The following is a 23339-nucleotide window of genomic DNA, read 5'->3' as shown; positions in this document are numbered from 1 at the left end:
TCTTGGCACTGACCTTCTTACTGCTGCCCTGTTAAACCTTCTTTTCACAGTTGAAACAGACACTTGGTCCAGTGTTAAGCTGAGCTACAAGGTGTAGTGATGTGAGCTGCCTATTGCACAAGCTGATGACTGTCAGAATCTAATGCTGCTGTGGATTTGAGTCAGTCAGACATCTTTCTGTACCAGACCTCCAAACTTGCAGTGTTGTCTAAATACTGCAGTGTAGTACAGTACCAGTCTGTCCCAATACTGCTTTTATTCAGACAAAGGGTTTGTAAATTGTAAATAGTAAATATTGTAAAAAGCTTAATTTACTTCCATTGCTAGTTGTTAATGACAATGACTTGTTCTCTTAAAGGGTCCATTTTACATTAGTTTTTAGCTTTTTCCTGTAGAAGCCATGCCAGTTTACTTCTTACCTTTGTACCATTTAATGTTGACTGGTAGTGAATATAACAAACTATCTGAACAAGAATTTCCCCACTGTGGGACTAGTAAAGAATTATCTTATAAGCAAGAATACATGAACACATAAACAATAATATACTTCACTCTTTAGTCATATTTTATTGGTATTTTAATAAACCAAGTCAATAATACATTTCCATAGCAATGTGAATTGCATCTGAATGTATATGCAACCCTTGCTTGGAAACTATCATGGAGACAGCATAGAGCTTCTTTAATCCAGTGATTAAAAAACACAGTCGCTCACAGTAGATCAGTAGAAGTGCATGTTGGTAAGATATATATGTTTGATATGGTGTGTGACAGACATTTGGAGCTGCCATTCCATTGGTGTATTATGAAGCCCAACCTGCAGTCTCTGTTGCCTGGGGAGACTCCAGATCTATCTTGCATCCAGCATCACGTTTCTACTGACAACGGCTTCAACATCAGTCCTGATGTTGGCCTGCTGGGCCCTGCGCAGGAGCATGTGTTTCTGCTAACATACCATCCAAAAGAGGTACATATACACAAATGTAGGGAAAGGTGGGATCTGAGGGTGCTACGAGAGCCTTTGCTTTGAATATTGTTTCATTTTCTGTAAAAAAAAAAAATGCTGTGTTTCATGTAAAATGTATAAAAGCATTCTAATATGCTAATACTATGCAATTTCACAGGTTTCAGATAATCAGTAGGAAGTTGCATACTAAATATCCAGAAAATATCTCGAATCACTTCAATCTTGAGGCAGAAACTTCATTAAAATGACTGTAAACTGTAAATTAAATTGTATTATTTATTTCTATTTAAAATACTCTTAATGTTAAATAAAACATCTACAACTAGCATTTGTGGACGTTAGTACTCTATATGTCACAACAAAGTGATTCCAAATTTTAGAAAGGTAGTGTGTAGATTTTAAAATGTAGATTTAATTATATTGCTTTTAATATTTTCAAATCTCTATTATTGTATTATTAGTATATTCACCAATATTGTACTGTATGTCTTTAATTATTACACACACTATTCCACTTTTAAAGTTATTGATGTCAAATATATTGTTCCTGTCAATCAAAATCTAAATCTCAGTTTTGGCAGTTTTTCCTTTATGTTGCACCATTTATTGTGATATTCTGTGATGAATGGATCAAATAAAATTCTCCAAAATGACTTTAGGTAAAAAAAAAATCTCCTTTTACTATAAAAGTGCCATTTTGGAGATGTAGTTTTTGTCTGACACCAACGTGCTACTTGCAATTTCAGCACCTTAAACCTCTTCCCATGTCCCCCTACAGCTACACACATAGACCATACAGTGCAGTTCCGTCATGCTGTGTACTGACCTTTCTTTCTGTCTTAGTTAATGGATTATCACAGCGTCTGTCGCCTGGCCATAAGGGATGTCCCAGACATGCAGAAAATCAGTGAAGATGGGTAAACAGCAGATGATTATTATATTTCAGTATTTTATAATTTCAGTATTTGAAAACTTTTTTATTTCTTACTAGAATTCCAAATTGATACAATATTCTACTGTCTGTATTAGCAGTGCATGTCAGCAGCTAGACATAGTGCCTAAGGTGGCTGACGTCATTGTGATGGAAATCGAAGTGAAAGGCTCCACTGAGCCCTATAAGATCCTACTGGAGCCATATGCCCTTCTCATACCAGGAGAAATCTACATACACACCACCATCTGCAGGAGCTTTAAGGTAAGAACAGTTTGGAGACCTCTCAGTGATCACTACTGAAGACAAGTTGCTCTTTCTGAAAAAAATCCTTTAATTTTCTAATTATTTTTCTTCTGTATTTGTGTGTGCATGTATGTGTGTGTGTTACAGATGTGGAATCACAGCAAGTCATCAATTTGTTTTGAATGGGAGCGTATCAGTGACTGCCACATTATTGAGGTAGAGCCCTCATCAGGTGAAATAGGTAAGAACATTGATCAGAGAGGATCAACTCAATAATTGATTTATCCCAAAGTATCACACACCTTCAAAGTTCCAGTTAAACATTTACAGTATGTGTTTAGTGAATTAAATACACTGTAATTACTATCATTACATCAGTATCGTTTATTGTGCTCTGTAGCATTGCTTGCATAGAGCAAACAGATATTAAATGATTAAGCCAGACAAGTTAAGCAAGCATTTAAGAAAGTGGGGTTAATTTAGTCCCCATATTAATGTAGGTTGGCATCCTGTTCATTAATCTCTTATTGAATGTTACCTTGTAGAAATGAATGAGTGTTTTGACATGGATCTGATTTTGACTGGAGGTCAACCAGGTCACTTTACTACCACACTCCACTGTCATGTTGAGCACCACCCGAATCCTATAGGCATGCCCATCGAGGCCATGTTTCAGGTGAGAGTTCCAGTCAGTCACTTCCAATAGGTGGGTGGTGTGGTTAGTATGAAAAGCATGCCCTGTGTGGTATTAGAGCTAAAATTAGAGATGCCACCATGCCTCTTTTTCCTTTATGAGACCAATATTGAGATTCAGATGCCAAATCATATCTCTTTAACCCCTTCAACAGCCTAGGGTTGATAATAAGTGTTATTACAAACTTCTGTTACCAAAGAATAGCCCCACTAGTTTGTACAGAAGTGCCAGTAGTTATTGAATAATACTCCTTAGTGTGTAAAAGGCTTGCTGCGTTAAGGGGTTAAAAATTACAGAGCACAGAGTAGTTTTAATTGAAGCTCTATACTTCTGTATACTCTATATCTAAAAAGATCTAAACATTGACTATCATACTGAATTTACTCAAGAACTCCACAGGATGTAAAACACAGATAACAAAATCACACCAGACAGTGTGAGTGTGTGCTGTTTCAGGGTAGGTTTGTTACATATGGAATTCTTTCTTGTTTTATCTTTCAATATCTGATGCAGCGTATTCAATGATATTAATCAATACCAATTAATGCCCATCAATACCAGTGCTGTCTTGAGTGAATGTTAATTGGGTAAATTAGAAACAGTGTTTTATCATTTTGTATCGGTATGCTTATGACGATTGCTCCCTCTCAAGGCCTGGTGGGGTACTGCTCTGAAAAACATTTTAATTAAAATAAATAACTCATTAAAATTATTTTTATTTTACCGCAGTCAATTTTCCAAGCTGTGAATTGATTTTATAGTCTTTTCATGCAAAAAATTACAAATAATTGCAGGTGTGAAGTCATTTTCTGAATCAAAACATGGTCAAAATGATTCCGTTATATAAATTCAGTTCATATTTACATCATAATTTATGATCTCCTGAAAACAACATCTGGCATCTGTGACTGTCTCTTGTAAATACTTTGACTATCAAAAATGCAAGCACAATTGGCCTGAAGGAATCGGCCGGTGCTTAGGCCTGCAGTATCGAACATGAAAAAGTGGGATCATGCCACCACTAATCACAATATATTGAGACTAGAATCAAAATGTTCAAATATCAATTCACTAACTTTATGTAAAAGCCCCTTATTAGTGGCTGAACAATAAATTACTGATAAAAAAGTAGCCCATCAAACCAAACATCTTGTTCAGAATCTTTGTCTTCAGCCCCTTTAACATATTTAAATCAGGCCAGGAGAGTTACAGCATGTCCACACTGCTCACAGTTAAACGGATCAGCATGTTGGAATTGGAATTGTGCGACTGTTTTTTGTTGATATACAAAAGATGCATGAGACTTTCTTTGCTGCTGTGGCATGTTCAGAGTGTGAATATGTGAGCACAATTCGGCACATTAATTTATTAATTGATAAAACATTACTAACTGACATTCCTACCCATGATATGACTGCATTGTAATGACTGCATTGAGAAATAATGTTATTGATGGAGAAGACTAGATGCGGCAAACCCCTCACTCTCTATGTCTTTGGGCTGTGTTGCAGGGGCCGCAGCTTACTCTGAGCGTGCCCAGTCTGGACCTTGGGCTGCTGCAACTGGGACAGGAGGTCTGTTCCACTGTTCTAATCAGCAACAGTAGCCCATTAGAGGCCCAGTGGAGCCTTGGAGAGCCGCCTAGTGACCCTGCCGTCAGCTCAGGACAGGTACCTGCCTCTTCCTGCAGCATCTGACTGAGACGCTGCTCTGAACTCTTCTGCTTAATCAGTTCTTTGTACGATAATCAAGTCAAACATTTTTTGTGAGTATGTGTGTGTTGTGTGTTTTAGGTGGAAATAAAGCCGAGCAAGGGTGTCCTGCCCCCATTGGCATCTTGCAGTGTGGATGTGTGTTTCAGAGCTGCGTGCTGTCAAAGCTTTGAGTGTGTCCTACAGCTCAGTGTGGTGAATGGTACTGGATGGTGAGAATTTAAAATCTAGAAATCTTTGTTCACTGTGTTTTGACTCATCTCAGAGTTGGTGAGTGTATGTGTGTGTTTTTTTTCAGCTACCTTTCTGTACAAGCAGATGTTCAGTCTCCTCAGGTGTGTTTGCTGTGCTGTGAGCTGCTGCTGACTGATGTGTATGTTGGAGTTGCTCAGAGTGGCAAAGCTACCTTATTTAACCAGACTCTACTGCCTGCACACTTCACGTGGAGTAATCAGGTAGGACAGCACAGTCTACTGCAGTTCTCCTAGAAGCCAACTAATTGTGAATGTAGTAACCTTTTCCTGCAGACCCCTGAGTGCTTTACACGCTGGCCTCCACCATCTTCAACTTAATAAACTGCTCAATCTAACAAACGTCCTCACCTTGGTTACAGTAACACTTCTGTTGTGTCATAATGAAGCAAAGGTTTTCAAGATTATTTTTAAATTGATCATTAGTGCAGATACACTATATGGACAAAATTATTTAGACACTGAGGGAAGCTTTTATGATATCCCATTTTTTAAAATTCATTAAAAGGCATTAATTGGTCCCCCTTTGCAGCATCTGTAACAGCAGGTTTGGAATTCTGCAGTTATTGAGTCAGCAGAGTGTTGCACTGTGCTCCTCAGCACTTGGTGACCCCGCTCTGTAGCTTTACATGGTTTGTCACTTTGTAGCTGAGTTGCTGTGATACCTACACGCTTCCACTTTTCAGTAATTTCACTCACAGCTGATCATGGAATATTGACCAACTATTATAACAACTGACTGGTTGCGAAGGTGGCATTGTATTACACTACTGTGCTGGAATTCAGTGAGCTGACTAGAACCACCAATTCTTTCACTAATGTGTGTAAAGGCAGACTGCATGACTTGGGTGTTTTTTTTTATATTTTATACATCTGTAGGAATGGGACTGAGTGAAACACCTGAAAGAGGTGTGTCCCAATACTTTTGTCCATAGAGTTTATTAGGGGTGTAATGTAATGTATGCATGTTGAACTGTCACAGTTGCAAGGGGAATGCATATTACACACAGCCTGTAGGTATGTGCAAAGACTGATGAAGGTAATGCGGAACAAAAGTTTACAATCTTACATGAGTTAAGGAGATGGGTTTGGAATAAAGGGGCACTGAGGAGGTGGGGGTGGAGTAACATGGTGTTGAGGATATGGGATTAACAGGACACAGAAGAGTGTTTCTTACAGACTGGCAGGAGACCAGCATAAACACAGACAAGGTCCGGGGTACATTGCTGTTTTTCTCAGGCAGCTAATACACATGTGTTGATATGTTGCGAAAATCATCATTACTGTTTATTATGTTCTACATATTTAGTAGTAAAAGGCAGAGAAAAGTGATGCATGCTTTTTAAAAAACTAGTTTTCTCCTTGGCCTCAAAGGCTTAGTAAACTGAATAAGAAGAATTGACTTCATGTCATACAGCAAGTGGGTGTTTTCCGTTATTCGTTTGTCAAATCTGATCGATTGTATTGTGTCATTAAGCACCTCCTGATTCGATCTTTATGGATGAATTGTCGTTATCCTTCTGTAAAGCCTATGTTCTTTAATAAGCTTGCATATTAGGGAACTTTTTTGCCTCTGGATCAATAATCCCATATTACAAACACATCTTCTTTACCTGCATGTTTATTTCTCCTCATGGCTGCCTTTCAGCTCCAGGGTCCTCAGGCTCATCTTTGCTCTGCTAGCTTCACTCCATCCTCTGGCATTCTGGGGCCCAATACACAGATGGAGATCAGTGTCTCCTTTACCACACACACTGACGCAAGTATCTCTGGCATGCAGAACACAGCACATGCACCTAGTTGAAATTCTAAACTCTTGAAAATGGGTTTTCCTGTGTATTCTGAACTGATGTGTGTGTGTTTGTGTGTGTGTGTGTGTGTGTGTGTGTGTGTGTGTGTGGGTGAATGCATACAGGAGGAGTTGACTGAAGTAACTGCTGTCTGTGAGGTGGAGGGAATGGAGAAGCCTGTAGTGCTAGGATTCTTCACCAAAGCGAAGCGTCTGAACGTGTCCTACTCCCTGCCTGATACTGACTGGTACACTCTTACTTCTCCTTTCGAGGTCCATGAGTACATGAGTACATGGATTACAAAGGAACCTTATCATGGAAGACCAATTTTCCTGCCTTTAGACCTTCAAAACGTTCAATCCCTAGTAGATATAGTACATATATGGAATCAAAACCTGAAAGGCAGTCTGTTCTAAATCATTCATGGTTGTGATGTCACAACCATAAAAGCCATTTACATTTGAGTGCCTATTCATCCCTGGGCAGTTTAACTGCCTTTGTGCATATTGAAGTGATGGGGTGGTGTTCCAGCAGAGTTATTGGAGTGGAAGATGTGGGAGAGCACTTAAAACGTTGCTCTATTTCTAATAGTAAGGGAGCAAACAGATTATTCTCAGCGTTTAAAAGGTTCCTGGATTACTGGGTTCCTGCAAACCAGACTGTTTTTCAGCAAGGCACTATAAAGAGCAGCCTTTAGAGTGAAGCCATACAAACAGTATAAGATAGCTTAAATGAAATAAATGAAAATATAAGCAACTGTAAGATATGGACCCTTCAGTATGATATTTGATAATAAGATTGAACTCAATTATCTTATGAATTATCTTATGTTATCCTCAGTGCTGGTTCAGATGTTGCTGGCCAGCAGTCAGTCATACTGGACTTCACTGAAGACAAAGCGGTCCTTATTGGTAAATCAGCCACCCGACAGCTGATGGTAACCAATCACACTGCGATTGCAGCCCCTTTTACCATGGAGGCAAAGGTCTTCACTGGACGCTGTCCATTACAATCAGTAAAAAAGTCTCAGCTTAGGTAAGTCTCAGCATAAGATCTCTGTGCTGTTTTTGTTGATGCTTAGTGGTGCAAATGTGTCAGTTTGAAGAAAGCGGTTCAACATTTTTCATTTTAAAATGCTTTAATAAATATACATATACTTGCAATAGCACACAGGACGGATTGCTATACACTCTTTGAAAAATATTATTTATTTTATTTTAAATTTATGTTATTTGAGCGATGCCATAGAACAGCCACCGTGGGTTCCATAAAGAACCATGTTTGTTGAGATGTGTGTGTGAACCTTTTAAAGACATAAAGAACTTTCACTTGATGTACAGGTTCTTTAACAGTTCACAAGTTACTAATTTCAATATGGGTAAAAAGCTTCTTTAGCAAAAGTGGTTATTCTATGGCATCGCTCAAAGAACCTTTTGTAGCACCTCTGTTTTTAAAAGTATACCATGAAATATTAGCACGAGTTTGCAGCAGCCATAGATCAGCAAACCTGTGCCAATATCTCACAGTATAGTACATCCTCAAGTGAATTTTTTGGATTATACTGGAGACTGATTAACAAGAAAGTTCACCTACACCCTCAAAGAAGAATAACTCAGATCGGTATGCGAGCAATGCTGCATTTTAACACTGAGGGTCATACTTAATTTCTCCCCATCTATGTTTTAATTGATTTAACCAGTGGTTTTTTTTTATTTTTTTTATGAAAGGCAGCTGCCATCACCACAGTGTTTGCGGTGAAGTGGAATATCAGTGTTACATGCTAAAAACAGAAACACTGTCTATTGAAAACAGTGCTCTGCATATAGAGATTATTTGTTATTATTTATTATTATAAGTTCTATTTCTTTTCAGCAGGCTCATTGAGCTCATTTTAAACTTGAGTATTATGTCATTGTTATGTTACAATTGAGTGGACTGACATTTACAGAGATTCGTTCAGAGTGCCATTATCAGGAGATGTTGACACTCAGAATGTCTCTCAGTCAATCACATCACAGGGATGGAAATAACTGTGGTATAATATCTACTACAATATCCTAAATTAATAGATTAGAATTTTAATAATATTAAACAAAATGTATGTTCAGATTGAATACATTATAATTAAAAGTCCAAACATAGAACTCTAACAACAGCTTGGGGTATTGTTTCCACTGTTACGTGAGTAGCCTGTCAGTACAGTTGTGTGCTCTGTATATTTTTTTCTGAATCTGAATTGTACCCCGCAAATCTAATTGAACTGAATTGTGATTACATTTGCTCTTGCAGAGGTGCCCTTAGAATGCCACTCCATGAAATGCAAGCCAAGCAAATAGAGGAAAAGGAATATGAGGGTAAGTGCATGCATGTTCAGCTTAATGTGCTCTGGCAGTAAATGCTGAGAAATGTGAGAATTAATATTTTCTTTATGTGTTTGCTTTCACAGACTTTGTCAGCGGCCTTCTCGCTCATGGGAAAGGGGCAGCTTTCTTTGTTGAGCCCGAAAATGGGACACTCGGGCCGTTTGAAACTGCTGCAATAAACATCACTGCTTTTAGCAACATGTGGGGCGATTATGAGGACCATCTTATCTGTAAAGTATGTAATCTACACCTGACTGAAATCAATCAATAATAAATATATAGACACGTTCAGGTCATTCTGTTAATCCTCAGTTCATGAATCAGAAAGGAACTGCATACAACAATGTTAGCAGCCATTTTACTGCTTTTTATTGTCTTACCGTTGTATCATTAACTTTGAGAAAGAGACAGAAGAATGCTGATAGTGATATGTTTTTTTATAAGGTTGGCGATCTGGACCCAATGCTTATTCCAATGAGAATGTCTGTAAGAGGCTGTCCTATCCACTTCCAAATGATTGGACCACAGCCTGACAATCAGAACCAAGGCCCAATCATACGGTAAAGATTTTTAGTTTGAAGATTTCTTAGAGGGTAATTGCAGAGTGATACTGAGGAGAATGGTACTACCTTACATGCAGTAAAAGGTATGTCATGTTCCAATAACCCTGAAAATTTCCACAGAAAATAGCTCAAATGGGAACATGGAGATTTCTCCATGTTCACCAAAACGATTAAGTACCACAAAAGAAAATTTTGTGTAGGTGATTTTTAATGAGTTGTGTGTCGAAGTCAAAGGATTTACTCCTATATTATTTGAAAATCCCTCTTGGTGACTGTAGTAGAGCACCATTCTGAAGCAGATAACCAAGCTAAAGCCTCTCCACATGTGTTAAACAGTTCTTAGTAAAGTAAAATCAATCCATTTCTGTTTGTCTAGTCATCATTAAATATCCACCCAATATGAAGAACAGGCTTTTTGTGGTATAGGGTGGTTTACTTATCACATCTATGATATATTTGTTAATTGTCAAATTGTTGTTAATTTTTAAAAAGCGTCTGATTCCACAGGTTTGGAACTCATGTTTCTGAAGGAGATACAGTGTCACGGTCTCTCCGTTTGAACAACACCAGCCCATACAGTAGGAACAAATTACTAAATTTACTTTGCAGTACATTTTTTAAGACACCCCTGCTGAATTTAATATGTTGGAAAAAGAACATATTTTATATAAATGTACCCTTACCTTTGAAAAATGCCATATTTTATGCTTTGTTATTTCTGATGTGTTGAATTACGCAAAGAAACCTCAAAGTGCTCTCTGCAGAGAATTCGTCCACTCATTTTCACTATACATGTTATTTAAACAGGGGTGTTCAAATATATGCATAGTACTGTTTATCTAATTCCCTTTTTTGGTTACTTGGGATTTGTTACATAGACATTTTAATAACTTGTGTTTCATCCTTAGATATCCGTATGGACTGGCTGACTTACAATAAGGAGGCTGAAGACAGGAAGTTGATTGATTTGATAGTGGCATACGGTGAACCTTTTCCACTCAAAGATGCAGATGGCAATGAGATCGCGGGTGGGCTTGAGGCTAGCATGGCATTCCCAGCCCTGTGGGGTCAAAGCCACACCCCCAGCACAGACAGAACCAGCTCTTCTCTCAGAACTGGCTGTTCGGTAAGCAAATTACTCGTGAGGATGTGCAAATATTATTTGAAACGTTGCGCTTGCTTGAAGCATTGGGTTATCACTTATAATTATCTCTCAGACATGTTTCCGCCTATAGGCACCTCACAGATGGCATGAGTGGAGGGTGATGAGCTTTTTATGTGTTTGCAAATCATAGTGCTTAATTTCTTTAGAAGTTGAAGTTGAATTTGACTTCATAATATGTCAAATTTATTTCTGTATATAATAATATTACACACAGAAAGGAATGAACATACACAAATGAAAAATATATAAATAATAATAATTATAATAATAATGATACTTTACAATTGTTCACAGCAAATGAAAACATGGGATACTATTATGATGTGTGAACATTATGAATAATGGACCAGTGTAAAATGGTCTGAATTTTTGTTTAGCCCTGTTTGGACAGGATTATATTTATATGGGGCACAGGGGCAATTCTCTCTTTCACAGGAGAGTCTTTGTGATTTTGTTTCCATGTAGATCAGCCATGTCTGTGTTTTTCTCCTCCACCTCTGAGAAAATGACAAGTTAAAATGTCTACTGCCACAGAGGTGGTCTGAGAGTTTTAGAATGCCCGGATTCACAGGATTTAAAGGTTTAGTCTCTGAGTGCATATATCAGAGATCCTCCACTACATGTTTTGAACTGTGAATGAAAGGTTTCTGAATTGCAAAATAAAAAAGAAATCAATTTGTTTCTGGAACTGAAGTAAGAAGAGTTTTACCAATGAGATGTATAAAAATATTTTACAGACATAAAATGAACTAAACCAAAGGGAATGCAGCTTTAGATGAACATTGACTAAATGTGCAACAAATCTTATATCTTTATTTGTGTTTGTTCATTTTTTTCTTCACCAGTAGTAATCTATAAAAAAACTAATCAAAAGTAATAATCCAAAATAATTTTAAATAAAAAATTCATTAGCATTCAAGACCATACATTAAAGTCCAACATTTTTGCCTCATCTTACAACATCTGCTTTAAAAATATGAGCTTTGTTATGACTCTGAGCGTATGATGAATAAGTACAGTATTAAATTCATGTCAAATATCATGATATTTTTAAAACAGTTCTGTAACTCATTGCTTTGTAGTGTATCTGTCTGATTTGATGTGTTTTTTCTTTTTGATGTCTCTCAGGAATGTGAGGAAGAGCTATGTGATGAAGAGGAGATGGGAGCTCTAGTTTCTATGGCTCCAGAGAAGAAGCTGTTTTCTGTGTTTATTCAGCCCCATGAAGGAAATGCTTCAGATTACCCATACTGCATCACTCCACAGCAGATAGTAAATACCTTAAGATGAGTGGGCAGTTAATCTGTCTTTCTTTATTTAGTATCATTCTCTACCTTTTAAACTTCAGTATCAGTAACATGAAAACATTGTTTTTATTCAGTGTTTAAAACAACAAAGCAATGATGTTTAATTTCATTTCATTTCAGGTGGTTCCAGCAGGGGGCAGTAGCACCATCCATGTGTCTTTTACGCCTCTTACATTGTCAGAGCCAATCATTGACCAAACATGCATGGGTTATGCTCTCGGCTTTATGTCATTGGACTCTAAGGTATTTAAATATGCTGAAATGAACTGTTTGGGGAATTCAGCAGAAAAACACAGACCTCATCAAATGCCTGTTGCTGTTGTCCAGGTGGACACAGACCTTGAGGGTAAAGTGGCCAGGGCTCAGGGCTATGAGCTGGAACCTTTGAGACTGGACCTACAGGCATTTGTTAAACCAGCCATGTGAGTGGTTGACACACAGTAACACGCATATTACACTAAATATTCAGTCAGTGTCAGGTTAGTCTAAATGATGCTCTACTAACTCCTGCATCTTTGTCACTGGAACTGGACAGTGTTGAATAAAATGAAAACATACACAAGAGCAGGGAGGATGCTTCATTATATAAAGATCAGTGACATGACCAGAATTTGACTACTCCTGGTTTGGAATGAACTCGGCCCGGGACATCACAGACACCACGTGTCAGGGTTTGCTGCATGTAAAAATAACCCAGTCAGTGCACACCAGTCAGTTGCAGCAGAGTGCAAAGCAATCATCATGGGCAAAGGATGACATTGAATTGATGTCCAAAAGAGCATGATAACCGAAAACCAAGCGAAGGGTGGTAGAAGATAGCAGCAGATCCTTTAAGTCCTGTAAGTTTTGAGGTGGGGCCTCCATGGATTGCATCAGTGAGACCTTAGGTGCCCATGACCTTGTCATCGGTTTACCAGTCGTCCTTTCATCAGAGCTGGCTGATGTTTTAAAGATGTTCTGACCCAGTCAACTAGCCATCGCAATTTCACTTGCTGCCTAATATAATCATCCCCTTACAATTTAGACAATCACAACCTAATTAAACGAATATTACACACATAGTTGTGTTTCACTTTTTTGAGCACACTGAGTAAACATCCACAGTGCAGGCTAGAAAAAGTAAGTGAGCCTCTAGGTTACTGACCTTTCCAAGGACTATATGGCAAAAGGTATTTTAATTACTGATGCTTTGCCTTGCTTTATTACTGACAAATCTTTTCTTCTTAAAGAAGAGATATCAGTTCATATATATATTAGTTCAGTTCGTTCAACAGATCAATTAATAATCAATCTTAAGTTATAATGAGAGCAGATGGCTGTGAAAGTTGGCATTCAAGTGTTTGGATGCACAAGTCTTTGCATATTTATCCATACATATAGTAGTTAGTAGTTTACATTATTTATATATACATATACAGAAAATAGTTTCTGTTAATAATGTAAGAAAAAAGGCCAATATTCACAGCCATCTGTGAAGTCCATAAGAGCACAATTTGCTGGAACATGGTTTAGCTCTGTCTCTTTGTGGCTATTCTAGCATCTGGCATCTGTTAGCTCATGCAGACAGAATTGGGCTGTTAGCAAGGTTGACGCTTCCAAGTGCAATCTGCTGATCTGTTATGTGGCGAGAGATGCAGTGACACCCAATCTAGAGTTAGATATTGTTCCAAACAATGTTGATACTAAAACTGATGCAGTACCTTCGATTCTTACTTCAGTTAGTGTGAAGAACCTTACATCTCCTGATGTAAAGGTGTTTTACCACTTTAAAGGATCTTCACACTCACATTTACAAACATGATCCTTTATGGAACCAGTAGTGCTTTTTCTATGGCAATCACTTGAACAACTCTTTAGTAGCAGCCTTATTGTTAAAGGTGTAGAGTGGCATTATATTTTAATCATTGTATACATATAGCTTTACATAACTAAAGACTATTTTTACCTTAAAGACAATTTTACCTTAGCCAATGAAGGAACATATTTGAAAAACTCCAGAATCCTGGTTCAGCAGCAGTTCAAGGTAAAATGAAGTGTTGTCAAATGTGTCAGCTGTGAAATGGCAGTGAATGGCAGTGATCATTTACTAGACGTAGAAAGGGAGTGACTGTTTATATGTGGGTGTTCTGTGCAGTCTGACAGTCCAGATGGAGGAGGATGAAGACATGCTGGAGTTTAGTGTTGCTGCTAGTGATTTACTCGACGGTGATGTGCTTAGACAGGTGCCTTAAAACAAACTCTTTTTAAATCTCCAAAAGTTGGTAGGCAGTTTCTCTCAGTGGTTTTAGTAAAGAGGAAATCCTGCTTTGGCTCTTGCAGGAGTCATTGGTGATGCGGACACTGCAGCTCAGCAACAGCACAGACATGCCGCTGGGCTTCAGACTGTGTGTCCAACAGCCGTTTTCCGTGCTGAAGCCTAGCCGTCGACACAGCCACACAGTCAGCTCACACAGCCCATCATTCACGCGCAGCCAGCCAGAGGCAGACGAGAGCCAGTCAGCGTTGCTGCTGCAACCCAAACGTAGCATGCAGGTCTGGGACTACTAGGGATGGGTGTGGTTATTTAACTGTATAAAAATATCAAATCTTGGCCTAGTATTTTGTTTTTGTAATTGGATTTTTAATAAGGCATTACCATTACCATTGCAGACTTTTCAATATCAGAATTAGTTCAACTGTTCATACCTAGTAACTACATGTGGGTGTATTAGCCCTAAACAAAGTTTGGAAGATTGTTTAGATGGTCTTCTGTGGTGACATTGGCAGGTAAAGGTGGCCTTTCATCTTTCAACATCCCTCCTGACCTATCAGAGTCAGCCAGGGGAGGACCTCCCACCTTCTGTGACGGTGCTGTGCAGCGAGAGAGGAGAAAAGAGTCTGTGCTTCCAGCAGTGCCTCACCATCCACTATAGCAACAACACTGTGCAGGTGACACTGACAGATCCCCCATATAGATTGATCTAGTTGAACCCTTACCCATTTGCATGTTCTACAATCACATCCCACCCAATCTAAACTGTTGTTAATATGTGGACGTGTGTTTAATCTCTTCTAATTAATGAATCCAGCATCTTTAAAGGTGCAGTCACTGCTGAGACATGCATTCAATTGTACAGATGCTTGTATAATATCTGTAGAAAAGCACTGTCAGCTAAATGGGATGCTCTGGAGCAGCCACACTTAAGCCTAAGGTCACCATGCACAACTCCAAATTAGACAGAGGGGTGCAAAAGCCATCCTTATTTGGAACTACAGTTTATGGTGTAATGAAGCTAAATCCAGGACTTGGAGAGGTGTTTGTAATCCAGAATGAATCATCCAACGTTGGTACCTCACCTCGCTAATGTGCTTGTAACTAAATGCAATCAAATTCTTACAGTAGTGTTCCTATATCTAGTGTAAAGCTTTCATAGCAAGGGCTTGGATCTACTGTGCTGCAATAAAATCCAACCAAACATGCCAGGTCTGCTTATTTCAAATTAGTATTGATCACACTTAAGATGGCAATTGAGGTTCTGGGCACAGTTTCTCAAGAACTTTACGGTATTAAGCTCATCTCAGCTGGTAGAGAGAGTATTTCATGTGATTCTTGCTCTACCATTTAGCTATGATCTTTGAGAAAACCTTATCCTGTTTGTTTTCAGACTGTGCCCTTGTGCGTCCGCCTGGCACTACCTATGCTGCACCTTTCCTGTGACAGCATAGACTTCGGCACCTGCTATGTGGGTCAGACCAGGGTCAAAGAAGTGCACCTCTACAACCGTGGGGGCTCCAGTAGTTCTTGGACTGCATTTATAGGTACACAGAGAACTTCAACACAACACATTTGTGCTATGAGTATCTCATTTGCCGTTATCAAAGGTTCTATGTGCACTGTTGTTTCTGTTGTTGTTCAGATGCTGAGGAGGGGAGTGAAGTGTTCAGAGTAACTCCAGAGCAAGGCCTCTTAAAGCCACTGGAATATCCTGTCTCATCCTGTAGACAAGCACTGGAGATCAGCTTCACTGCCAGGTGCCCTTCCTGCCTCGTTTATATGCACTCATCATTTGTGATTATATACCAAATAAAAGGTGGGCATTATGACATAAAAAAGTGGGTAAAGCATGTTATATCTAAAAAGCTTTAATAATAAAATAATATTAAATTCTAAAATGAAATTATTACATTCCATTAGATTTATACTCTTAAGCTAATATATCTAATATTTATACCCCCCCCCCCACCACCACCCTGTTTATTTGGACAGGCATCAATAACACCTGCTCTAACACTTTGCTATTAAATGTTTCTTTTTATTTACATTATATGGACAAAAGTATTGGATAGTAATAGTATAAGTACCTGCTCATTTATTGTTTCTTCTGAAATCAAAGAAATTAAGAAAGAGTTGATCCTGCTTTTGTTGGAGTAACTGTCTCTGCTGTCCAAGAAAGGCTTTTTACTAGATTTCAGAGCACTGCTGTAAGGATTTGAATGCATTCAGAGTTAGTGAGATTAGGATGTTGGAAAATCACCAACTCAGCCCAAAAGTAGATCATTCCACAGAACACAGTTTCACTGCTCCACAGCTCCATTGTGGGGGGTTTTATACTAATAGAGTCCTATTCTATTGGCAATACTTCTCTACAGGGACTAGACAAGCTTTGTGTGCACATCAGTGTGAGCAATGAGTGCAACTTAAAGCAGTTGAATGCATTCATTTAAAAGGCAGTTGAAGGTGTCCACAAACATTTGGTCATATATAGTACTTTGGCTGAAAAGGAAAAAAAAAATCACCATTAAGAAAGTTTGGCTAACATTTCTTTTTTCCCCCCACCCGCAGTGACCAGAGGTCATACCACAGGATGTTCACTGTGCAGGGCATTCTGGGAGAGCCCCATCTCACTCTGCAGGTTCAGGGGAGAGGATCATTTGATGAAAGATATATATCCTTGACACCCGGCAGCTAAAAAAACACACTGAACATTTGATCTGTACTGTTATTTATTTGAAAAATACATTATTCTCATTTGGAAAGGCTGTTCATGTGAACATCAGTGATATTAGGAGCTGCAGAAAGAAGGCATTTGGTGGTTTAATTTTCTGTGATTGTTAGAAACAACTAGGAGTGAAGTCTTTTTAAAGCAAAGTTTCAAAGGCCTGTAATGAAAATGCAATCATAGAAAAATAGAGGCTGGAAATTTTAACTGGTATCTGTTCTGTTGAGCTCTGTATATGTGTTTCTGTCAATATCTACCCTAGTTTATTTACACTAAATGGGCCAATTTAATTTTTTTTCACTGTCAAAAAATACAATTTTCACAGTGTTTTTACATGAATCTTCGAATAACCTTCTAATCTTCTAACTACGCAAATGTACAGGCATCTATAACAGGTTTCTGTTCAGGATGCATGTTAAAAGTTGGTGTGTCTACTATTATGTCAGGTCTTGCAACATATGTATATAGTATGAGAGACTGACTGTAAGAGGGAAGAAAACAAAAATAATCATTAAAAAAAACGTGCTCAGGAGTTCTGGACATCTTCTGCTTTAAGCTAGTTGGCTAAAAGTCTCTCTTGATAAACAGAGGAGCATGGAGGAGATGGGCAGGGGGCATATGTGGTTCTATTTCAAACCTTAATTATTTTCCTCCGTATTGTGGGTGAAGTGAATTTTCGTACTTTCAGTACATTGGCTGAGCTGTACATAGCGTTAACTGGGATCTATTATAGGATAATGTGTACCTCTATGTGCAAAACAACTGTTTGAGGCCACACAGAATAAGAGAACACCATATATCAGGAGAAAGAAGTGCAGAGCTCAAATGTCAACCTCACCATGAGCATTATATTAAAACCTTAAACTGAACGGACGGATTTTGCGATCTCCAAGACTGACCTTTTCTGTCAAAGACGAGGCACGTTTAGATTAACATCTGAAAATGATCTAAAGCATCAGGCTTTAGCTAATGGTAACTTAATCATCGTTAAGCTTTATCTATAGATCATCTTTGATTTAGAGACTCATTCTCCGGATCTGTATCCAGATGTTAGTGTTCAATTACATTTCATAGGTCATTCTCTGCCTGTTCACAACAGCATTAGAAGCTCTGCTGCTTGGTTTTCTGAGATGTAATCCTCATCACTGTCCAGGATATTCGAACACTGCAGCTGCTCCCATGCCAGTTCCGATGCACATGGACACCACACCATATGCTCTGGAACAACATTTCAAATTTGATCAAAAGAGGTTTTTGAAAAATGAAATCTAATCTCTATCTGTCCAAGACAATGGTTTGCATATAGATAGCACCAAATAGCATAGTGTAGGACACTAGGGGCCCTATCTTACACCCTGTGCAAGGCGCATCGCGATGCTCATTGCTATCTTACACCCCACCAACAGTCTACTTTCACACCTTCGGACTGTGCGGGCGTGCATCTACGGGCGTGGTGATCTCGAAATAAAGTATGTTGCTTATTTAGGCGTATTGCTATCTTGGCAATGGAAAACACAGGTGTGCCACTGACTGTAAACAACATAGCCAGATGTCAAGTCAGACGTTCACTGCTATCTTGGCAGTGAGTTGTCAACACAGACGTGTGCACAACGCGCGTACACCCCCACTTGGCGCCATTGAAATAGCAATCCGCCAAAGTCAGACTGCACCTGGTTCTTATGGCAAGGGAATGGCAAGTGACACGCTGACTGGTTTATTGCACGTTAAGCCTAAAACATACCCATGAATAATTGAGAGGCGGCTCACCTAAGATCGCTAAAATAGGGCCCATGGTGGAACAAACTGAACTTACTGTAACTTACACAACTGTACCAAACCATAAAGAACCTTGTACCATTACAACCCTAATAGATGAGTAAAAATGCTTTTACTCCAAAGCCAGCGCAGTGTATTTACCTTCTACGTCTGCGTTTGAGCTCATTGAGCAGGGTCACGACCTGCCGGGCTCCTGTGCAGCCCAACGGATGTCCCAGAGCAATGGCACCACCATTGGGGTTCACTTTCTTCAGGGGTATTCCCAGTTTTTCCACACAATACACTGCCTGCCATCCAGAAAACGTGCATTTAGCAGTTTCTACTACAGAACACATTTTTACAGTAAAGGAGGTAAAGACTGAACCCTTTCCACTCACCTGACTTGCAAAGGCCTCATTGATCTCAAATACGTCAATATCATCAACAGTCAAACCTGTGAGAATAAGTGTGATAAAGCTTCATATAAGACACTTGTCCAGCAGATGCATTACACTACAGGTTACATCGGGGGGGATACAGCTTCTATTGTAATGTTGTACCATTAAAGAAGAACTTGCTTGGTGCACACATGGAACTTGGGGGCAAACTGAGGGCATTAAGATTATTTGTTGCGACCAGTCATGGAAAGCAGTATGAATACCTGCTTGCTTCAGGGCTGCTGGGATGGCATAGGCGGGACCAATACCCATCACATCTGGGGGAACGCCCACCACAGCACTGCCTCTCAGGATCCCCAGAACAGGCAGACCAAGAGCCTCCACTGTAGACCTGCGGCCCACTAGCACAGCTGCTGCTCCATCACTCACCTGACTGGCATTACCTACACACACGGTCCATGATTTACCTCAGAGAAAACCTAAATATTAAGTAAACTAAATATTAGGGCTAAAGGCTGTGGTTTAAGTGTTTAAGTATTTCAGTGTTAACCTGCAGACCTGCAGTGGTGCTGCCGTCCTCCTTGAAGGCCGGACGCAGTTTGGCCAGGCCCTCCAGTGTGGTGCCTGGCCGGATGCCATCATCTTTGGTTACTGTGATGGTGCGTTCAGTTCCATTCTCATCCACAAATTTGGTGGTGACGGGAACAATCTCCTGCTCAAACAGGCCTTGTTTCTGAGCCTGGGCTGCCCTAATCAGCAAGTAAAATATTTTTTAAAAATCATTAATTTAATATTACCACTATTATCAATACTGAGCATTATGTATATGAAAATCCATTTATCCCATTATAGCCAAGTCATCATCATCAAGTAGGTCCCTTTGTGCCACCAGAACAGATCTGATCATTTGCGGCATGGAATCCACAAGACCTCTGAAGGCTGTGGTATCGGACACCAAGATGTTAGCAGCGGATCATTTAAGATCCATCCTTTTATGACATGGGACCTCCATAGAACGCATCAGTGAGCCTTAGGTGCCTATCATCCTGTTGCCGGTTCTCCGGTTGTCCTTTCTTTAACCACTTTTGGTAGGTATTGACCTTAGCATACCAGACAAACCCCACCAGACCTGCCTGATGTTTTTGGAGATGATTCTGTTGTTCTGATCCAGTCATCTAACCATCACAATTCGGTCCTCGTCAAAGTGGCCAAGATCCTTATGCTTGCCCAGTTTTCCTGCTTTTAATACATCACCTTACTGACTGATCACTTACTGGTTAATATGTACTGTTGGCCATTGACCGATGCCATTATAGTTTTCACTTCAACTCTCAGTGGTACTAATGTTGTGGCTGATCGGTGTATAGGCACATTCAATTGTTTACCTGAATATCTGAATAATACCATTCCAATTAATACCAAGTCAAAGTGAATTGGTCTTGATTGATTCACTGTGAGATCAGACATTTACACCACTATGACTATACTGTCTAATAAATGAAGTAAATATGAAAAAGAAAAAAGAAATAAGAAAAAGAAGAAAAACATACTTCTGCTGAGAGCTTAAAGCGAAGGAGTCCTGTTTTTCTCTGCTGATGCCGAATCGTTCTGCAACATTCTCTGAGGTGATTCTGAAGAAAAACAACACAACAGTAGATACACTTTTTCTTTTCAGCACTAACTGGAGCACTAACTGCATGTCAGAGAAGCCTTACCCCATCGGGATTATGCAGTCTCTGGCCTTCTCATTGTCCATCAGTCTGGAGCTGAGATCTCCCGGGTTTCCAACAGAACGCAGGGACATGCTCTCCACCCTGCAAGCACATCCAAACATAAAATTAGCCTGAGGGGTCATAAGTTAAGTATTACTGGCATTAGGACTTTAAGAATCGAGAGTGATGAGAATATTCATTAAACTCTCTGGAGCACAAAGGTCAGGTCATAGCAGGTTTGAGTTTCCTGCATCTTTGGTAACTGGTGTTCTTAGTCTATTAGACATTTTTCTGCTAAATAAATGCATCATATTCTGAATTATAAGATATGAAATAATGGATAATTATATTAGTAGGTATTAGTGAATCATGATAATATCAGCATTATAGCAGTGATAGAAGGTGATTGGCTTAAAAACAGTAACATTGGACAAACGTTTACATTTAATGACGTAGACATGTACATGAAACACATCAGATCAAATATCAGATGAAAATAAACTGAAATATCCAAATAAAAACAGATACTAACCCACATGCAAGGCCCATATCAAAGGAGCCATTCTTGATTCCACCTTTAAAAGGAGGAAAGAAAGCCTGCCTTTACAATAGAAATCTCACTCGCTCTCATAATACACAGATAGGGCTGTTCATTTATTCTTGCCCCTGACGCTGAAATCTTACCTGCTATGTTGAAAAGCGCCTGCAGTCCAGAAGAACACTGTCGGTTCACTGTGTGGACAGGCACCGTTTCTGGGAAGCCACTGAAAATCAGTATTACATCTTAATATGCAGCCTGGGAGGTGCTGAATAGAGCTCTTACAATGACCACATGAACTGAGCTACGAACGAGTATGAGAAATTGAAAATCATCAGACCTGAGAAACTGGGCAATTCTTGCCACCAGGGCTCCTCCTCCAGGTTGTAATACATTGCCTGCATGAGAACAGTGCAAGGAGAAAAGGTAAACCTGTGCCACATGCCTATGACTGAGGTAATGTAACATAAGGGTTATTCTATTCTAATCTAATAGATATCCTAGAGTTTATTACTATTACTATTATATTAAAAGAGACAGAAACAAACTGCTGCATCTTAAGCCATTTACTCCTCATGTGTATACTTATACAATACTACTGGGTTCACAATTCAATTCACATATAAAAAAAATGAACCCATCTCATGGTATTTTAAACAAAATCTTAATGTAGCAGAATTCTGACATTAATTTGTTGCATAATCTACCAAGGAGTCCTGATCTGGTAGGTATGTGGTTTTGTTGGGACTGTAACGATATGGTTTATATTCCATAGAAAATACTTGTTTGTGGTAATTATGCTGACATCTGGCCCTGTGTCATTTGGCTGTGTCAAGTTTGCCATCTTTGCAAATACCATCAAAACAAAATGAATGTTTTAGTTTTTTGATTCAGAAATCATCACACATATCGTACAGTGATCTGTGGACACTGTGTATCTAGTATTTCCATGTAAACCCTAATTGCCTGTATGTAGTTCACACTGGCAGGCCACTTGAGGCAGCTTGTGGAATACTGACTTACCAACACAAGTGTCCCCCAACTTATCTGGTGAGAGACCCACATCCTTCAGGACTGCGCTCATCGCTGCACTCAGTAGCTCATCTGGGGTAGTGTCCTGAAGTTCACAAGAACAAAGGAATTAAAGCCAAAGGTCAACTGGAGACACACTTGGCAGCATGCTGAATGACCCTATGCACAAATGCTGAACTTTGCTCCACTGTGTGTGGACAGTTTGGATTACAGGTAAAATTTTCATGCAGCCTCTCTCAAAAGGTCTCGGACAGCCTAAGAGAATATTACAAACGAAACATCCACTACAATTCAGGTTGGATGATGTAAAAAAAAAAAAAATGACTAGATAGATCATAGGCAGATATTATATCACTGCTCAATCACACAGTGCCTTTCTTATTTTTAGGCCTAAAGCTTTTTTTTTTTTTTAAGTTCTAAAAAACAGAATATGTTCAAGTGTAATACTTACTTACATCGTGTGTATATATGGTGACATATTTACATGAAATACTGCGTTTCAGGAAAGCTCACAGAACAGACATTCAGCTATGGATATGAATGGGTTACAGTGAGCGGACAGGGGCATCTACAGGCAAAAGAGCAGAACTGCAGATATCGTTTAATGTGCGAGGAGCTGCTGGAGCAGGAGAAACTGATCTTCTGGACAGCATTAAAAGACCAGATGGGTATTCAGACAGCTTACTGCACCTTGAATGACCCTCGTTTAGCTCTCCCGATCGGAGTCCGTAACCCGTGAACCACGACCACATCGTCCGGCCTGGCCGAAGCCCTGCAGGGCATCATGCCGAGGGAAGGTTCAGTTTTCCCCGTAGAGAGATGCCGAGAGACCGCCTTCAACCGGAGCATCGCTGACGAACAACTAGGAGACTGCACTGACCCGCAAACAGACCTGCACTTCGCCCTGTGCTGTCAGTTCCTGAAGAACCTGACTGT

The 23339-nt window shown here is 39.4% G+C and overlaps 2 protein-coding genes across 6 annotated transcripts in view; one reads left to right on the top strand and one right to left on the bottom strand.

Annotated features, from left to right (window-relative positions):
* dlec1 (DLEC1 cilia and flagella associated protein) overlaps positions 1 to 17499 on the top strand; it is a 25184-nt gene extending 7685 nt beyond the window's left edge. For 3 of the 5 annotated variants that reach the window (XM_072688864.1, XM_072688863.1, XM_072688866.1), the window contains 25 exons: positions 775 to 967; positions 1811 to 1884; positions 1997 to 2162; positions 2292 to 2385; positions 2690 to 2820; positions 4350 to 4508; positions 4632 to 4762; positions 4849 to 5005; positions 6450 to 6560; positions 6717 to 6838; positions 7432 to 7626; positions 8881 to 8945; positions 9038 to 9189; positions 9399 to 9514; positions 10025 to 10095; positions 10426 to 10643; positions 11811 to 11954; positions 12110 to 12232; positions 12317 to 12411; positions 14124 to 14211; positions 14309 to 14521; positions 14756 to 14917; positions 15634 to 15787; positions 15886 to 16000; positions 16812 to 17499. In XM_072688864.1, the coding sequence (XP_072544965.1) occupies positions 775 to 967; positions 1811 to 1884; positions 1997 to 2162; positions 2292 to 2385; positions 2690 to 2820; positions 4350 to 4508; positions 4632 to 4762; positions 4849 to 5005; positions 6450 to 6560; positions 6717 to 6838; positions 7432 to 7626; positions 8881 to 8945; positions 9038 to 9189; positions 9399 to 9514; positions 10025 to 10095; positions 10426 to 10643; positions 11811 to 11954; positions 12110 to 12232; positions 12317 to 12411; positions 14124 to 14211; positions 14309 to 14521; positions 14756 to 14917; positions 15634 to 15787; positions 15886 to 16000; positions 16812 to 16938 (3376 nt within the window). In that variant the 3' untranslated portion in view covers positions 16939 to 17499. Of the gene's footprint in view, positions 1 to 774; positions 968 to 1810; positions 1885 to 1996; positions 2163 to 2291; positions 2386 to 2689; positions 2821 to 4349; positions 4509 to 4631; positions 4763 to 4848; positions 5006 to 6449; positions 6561 to 6716; positions 6839 to 7431; positions 7627 to 8880; positions 8946 to 9037; positions 9190 to 9398; positions 9515 to 10024; positions 10096 to 10425; positions 10644 to 11810; positions 11955 to 12109; positions 12233 to 12316; positions 12412 to 14123; positions 14212 to 14308; positions 14522 to 14755; positions 14918 to 15633; positions 15788 to 15885; positions 16001 to 16811 lie in introns of those variants that run through there. The other 2 variants (XM_072688865.1, XM_072688867.1) reach the window with 2 other exon arrangements.
* acaa1 (acetyl-CoA acyltransferase 1) lies at positions 16955 to 23339 on the bottom strand. Its single transcript, XM_072688868.1, has 12 exons — positions 23094 to 23339; positions 22395 to 22488; positions 21712 to 21769; positions 21518 to 21597; positions 21366 to 21408; positions 20837 to 20935; positions 20672 to 20752; positions 19680 to 19870; positions 19385 to 19564; positions 19122 to 19177; positions 18886 to 19031; positions 16955 to 18186 (listed from the first exon to the last, which is right to left on the bottom strand). Exons 1-12 carry the CDS (start codon positions 23250 to 23252, stop codon positions 18111 to 18113), a joined length of 1263 nt encoding a protein of 420 aa, XP_072544969.1. The 5' UTR covers positions 23253 to 23339; the 3' UTR covers positions 16955 to 18110.

The sequence above is a fragment of the Salminus brasiliensis genome, chromosome 1 (genome assembly GCF_030463535.1).
Source record: "Salminus brasiliensis chromosome 1, fSalBra1.hap2, whole genome shotgun sequence".
In the NCBI taxonomy this organism is placed as follows: domain Eukaryota; kingdom Metazoa; phylum Chordata; class Actinopteri; order Characiformes; family Bryconidae; genus Salminus; species Salminus brasiliensis.
This window is presented reverse-complemented; position numbering and strand designations above follow the sequence as displayed.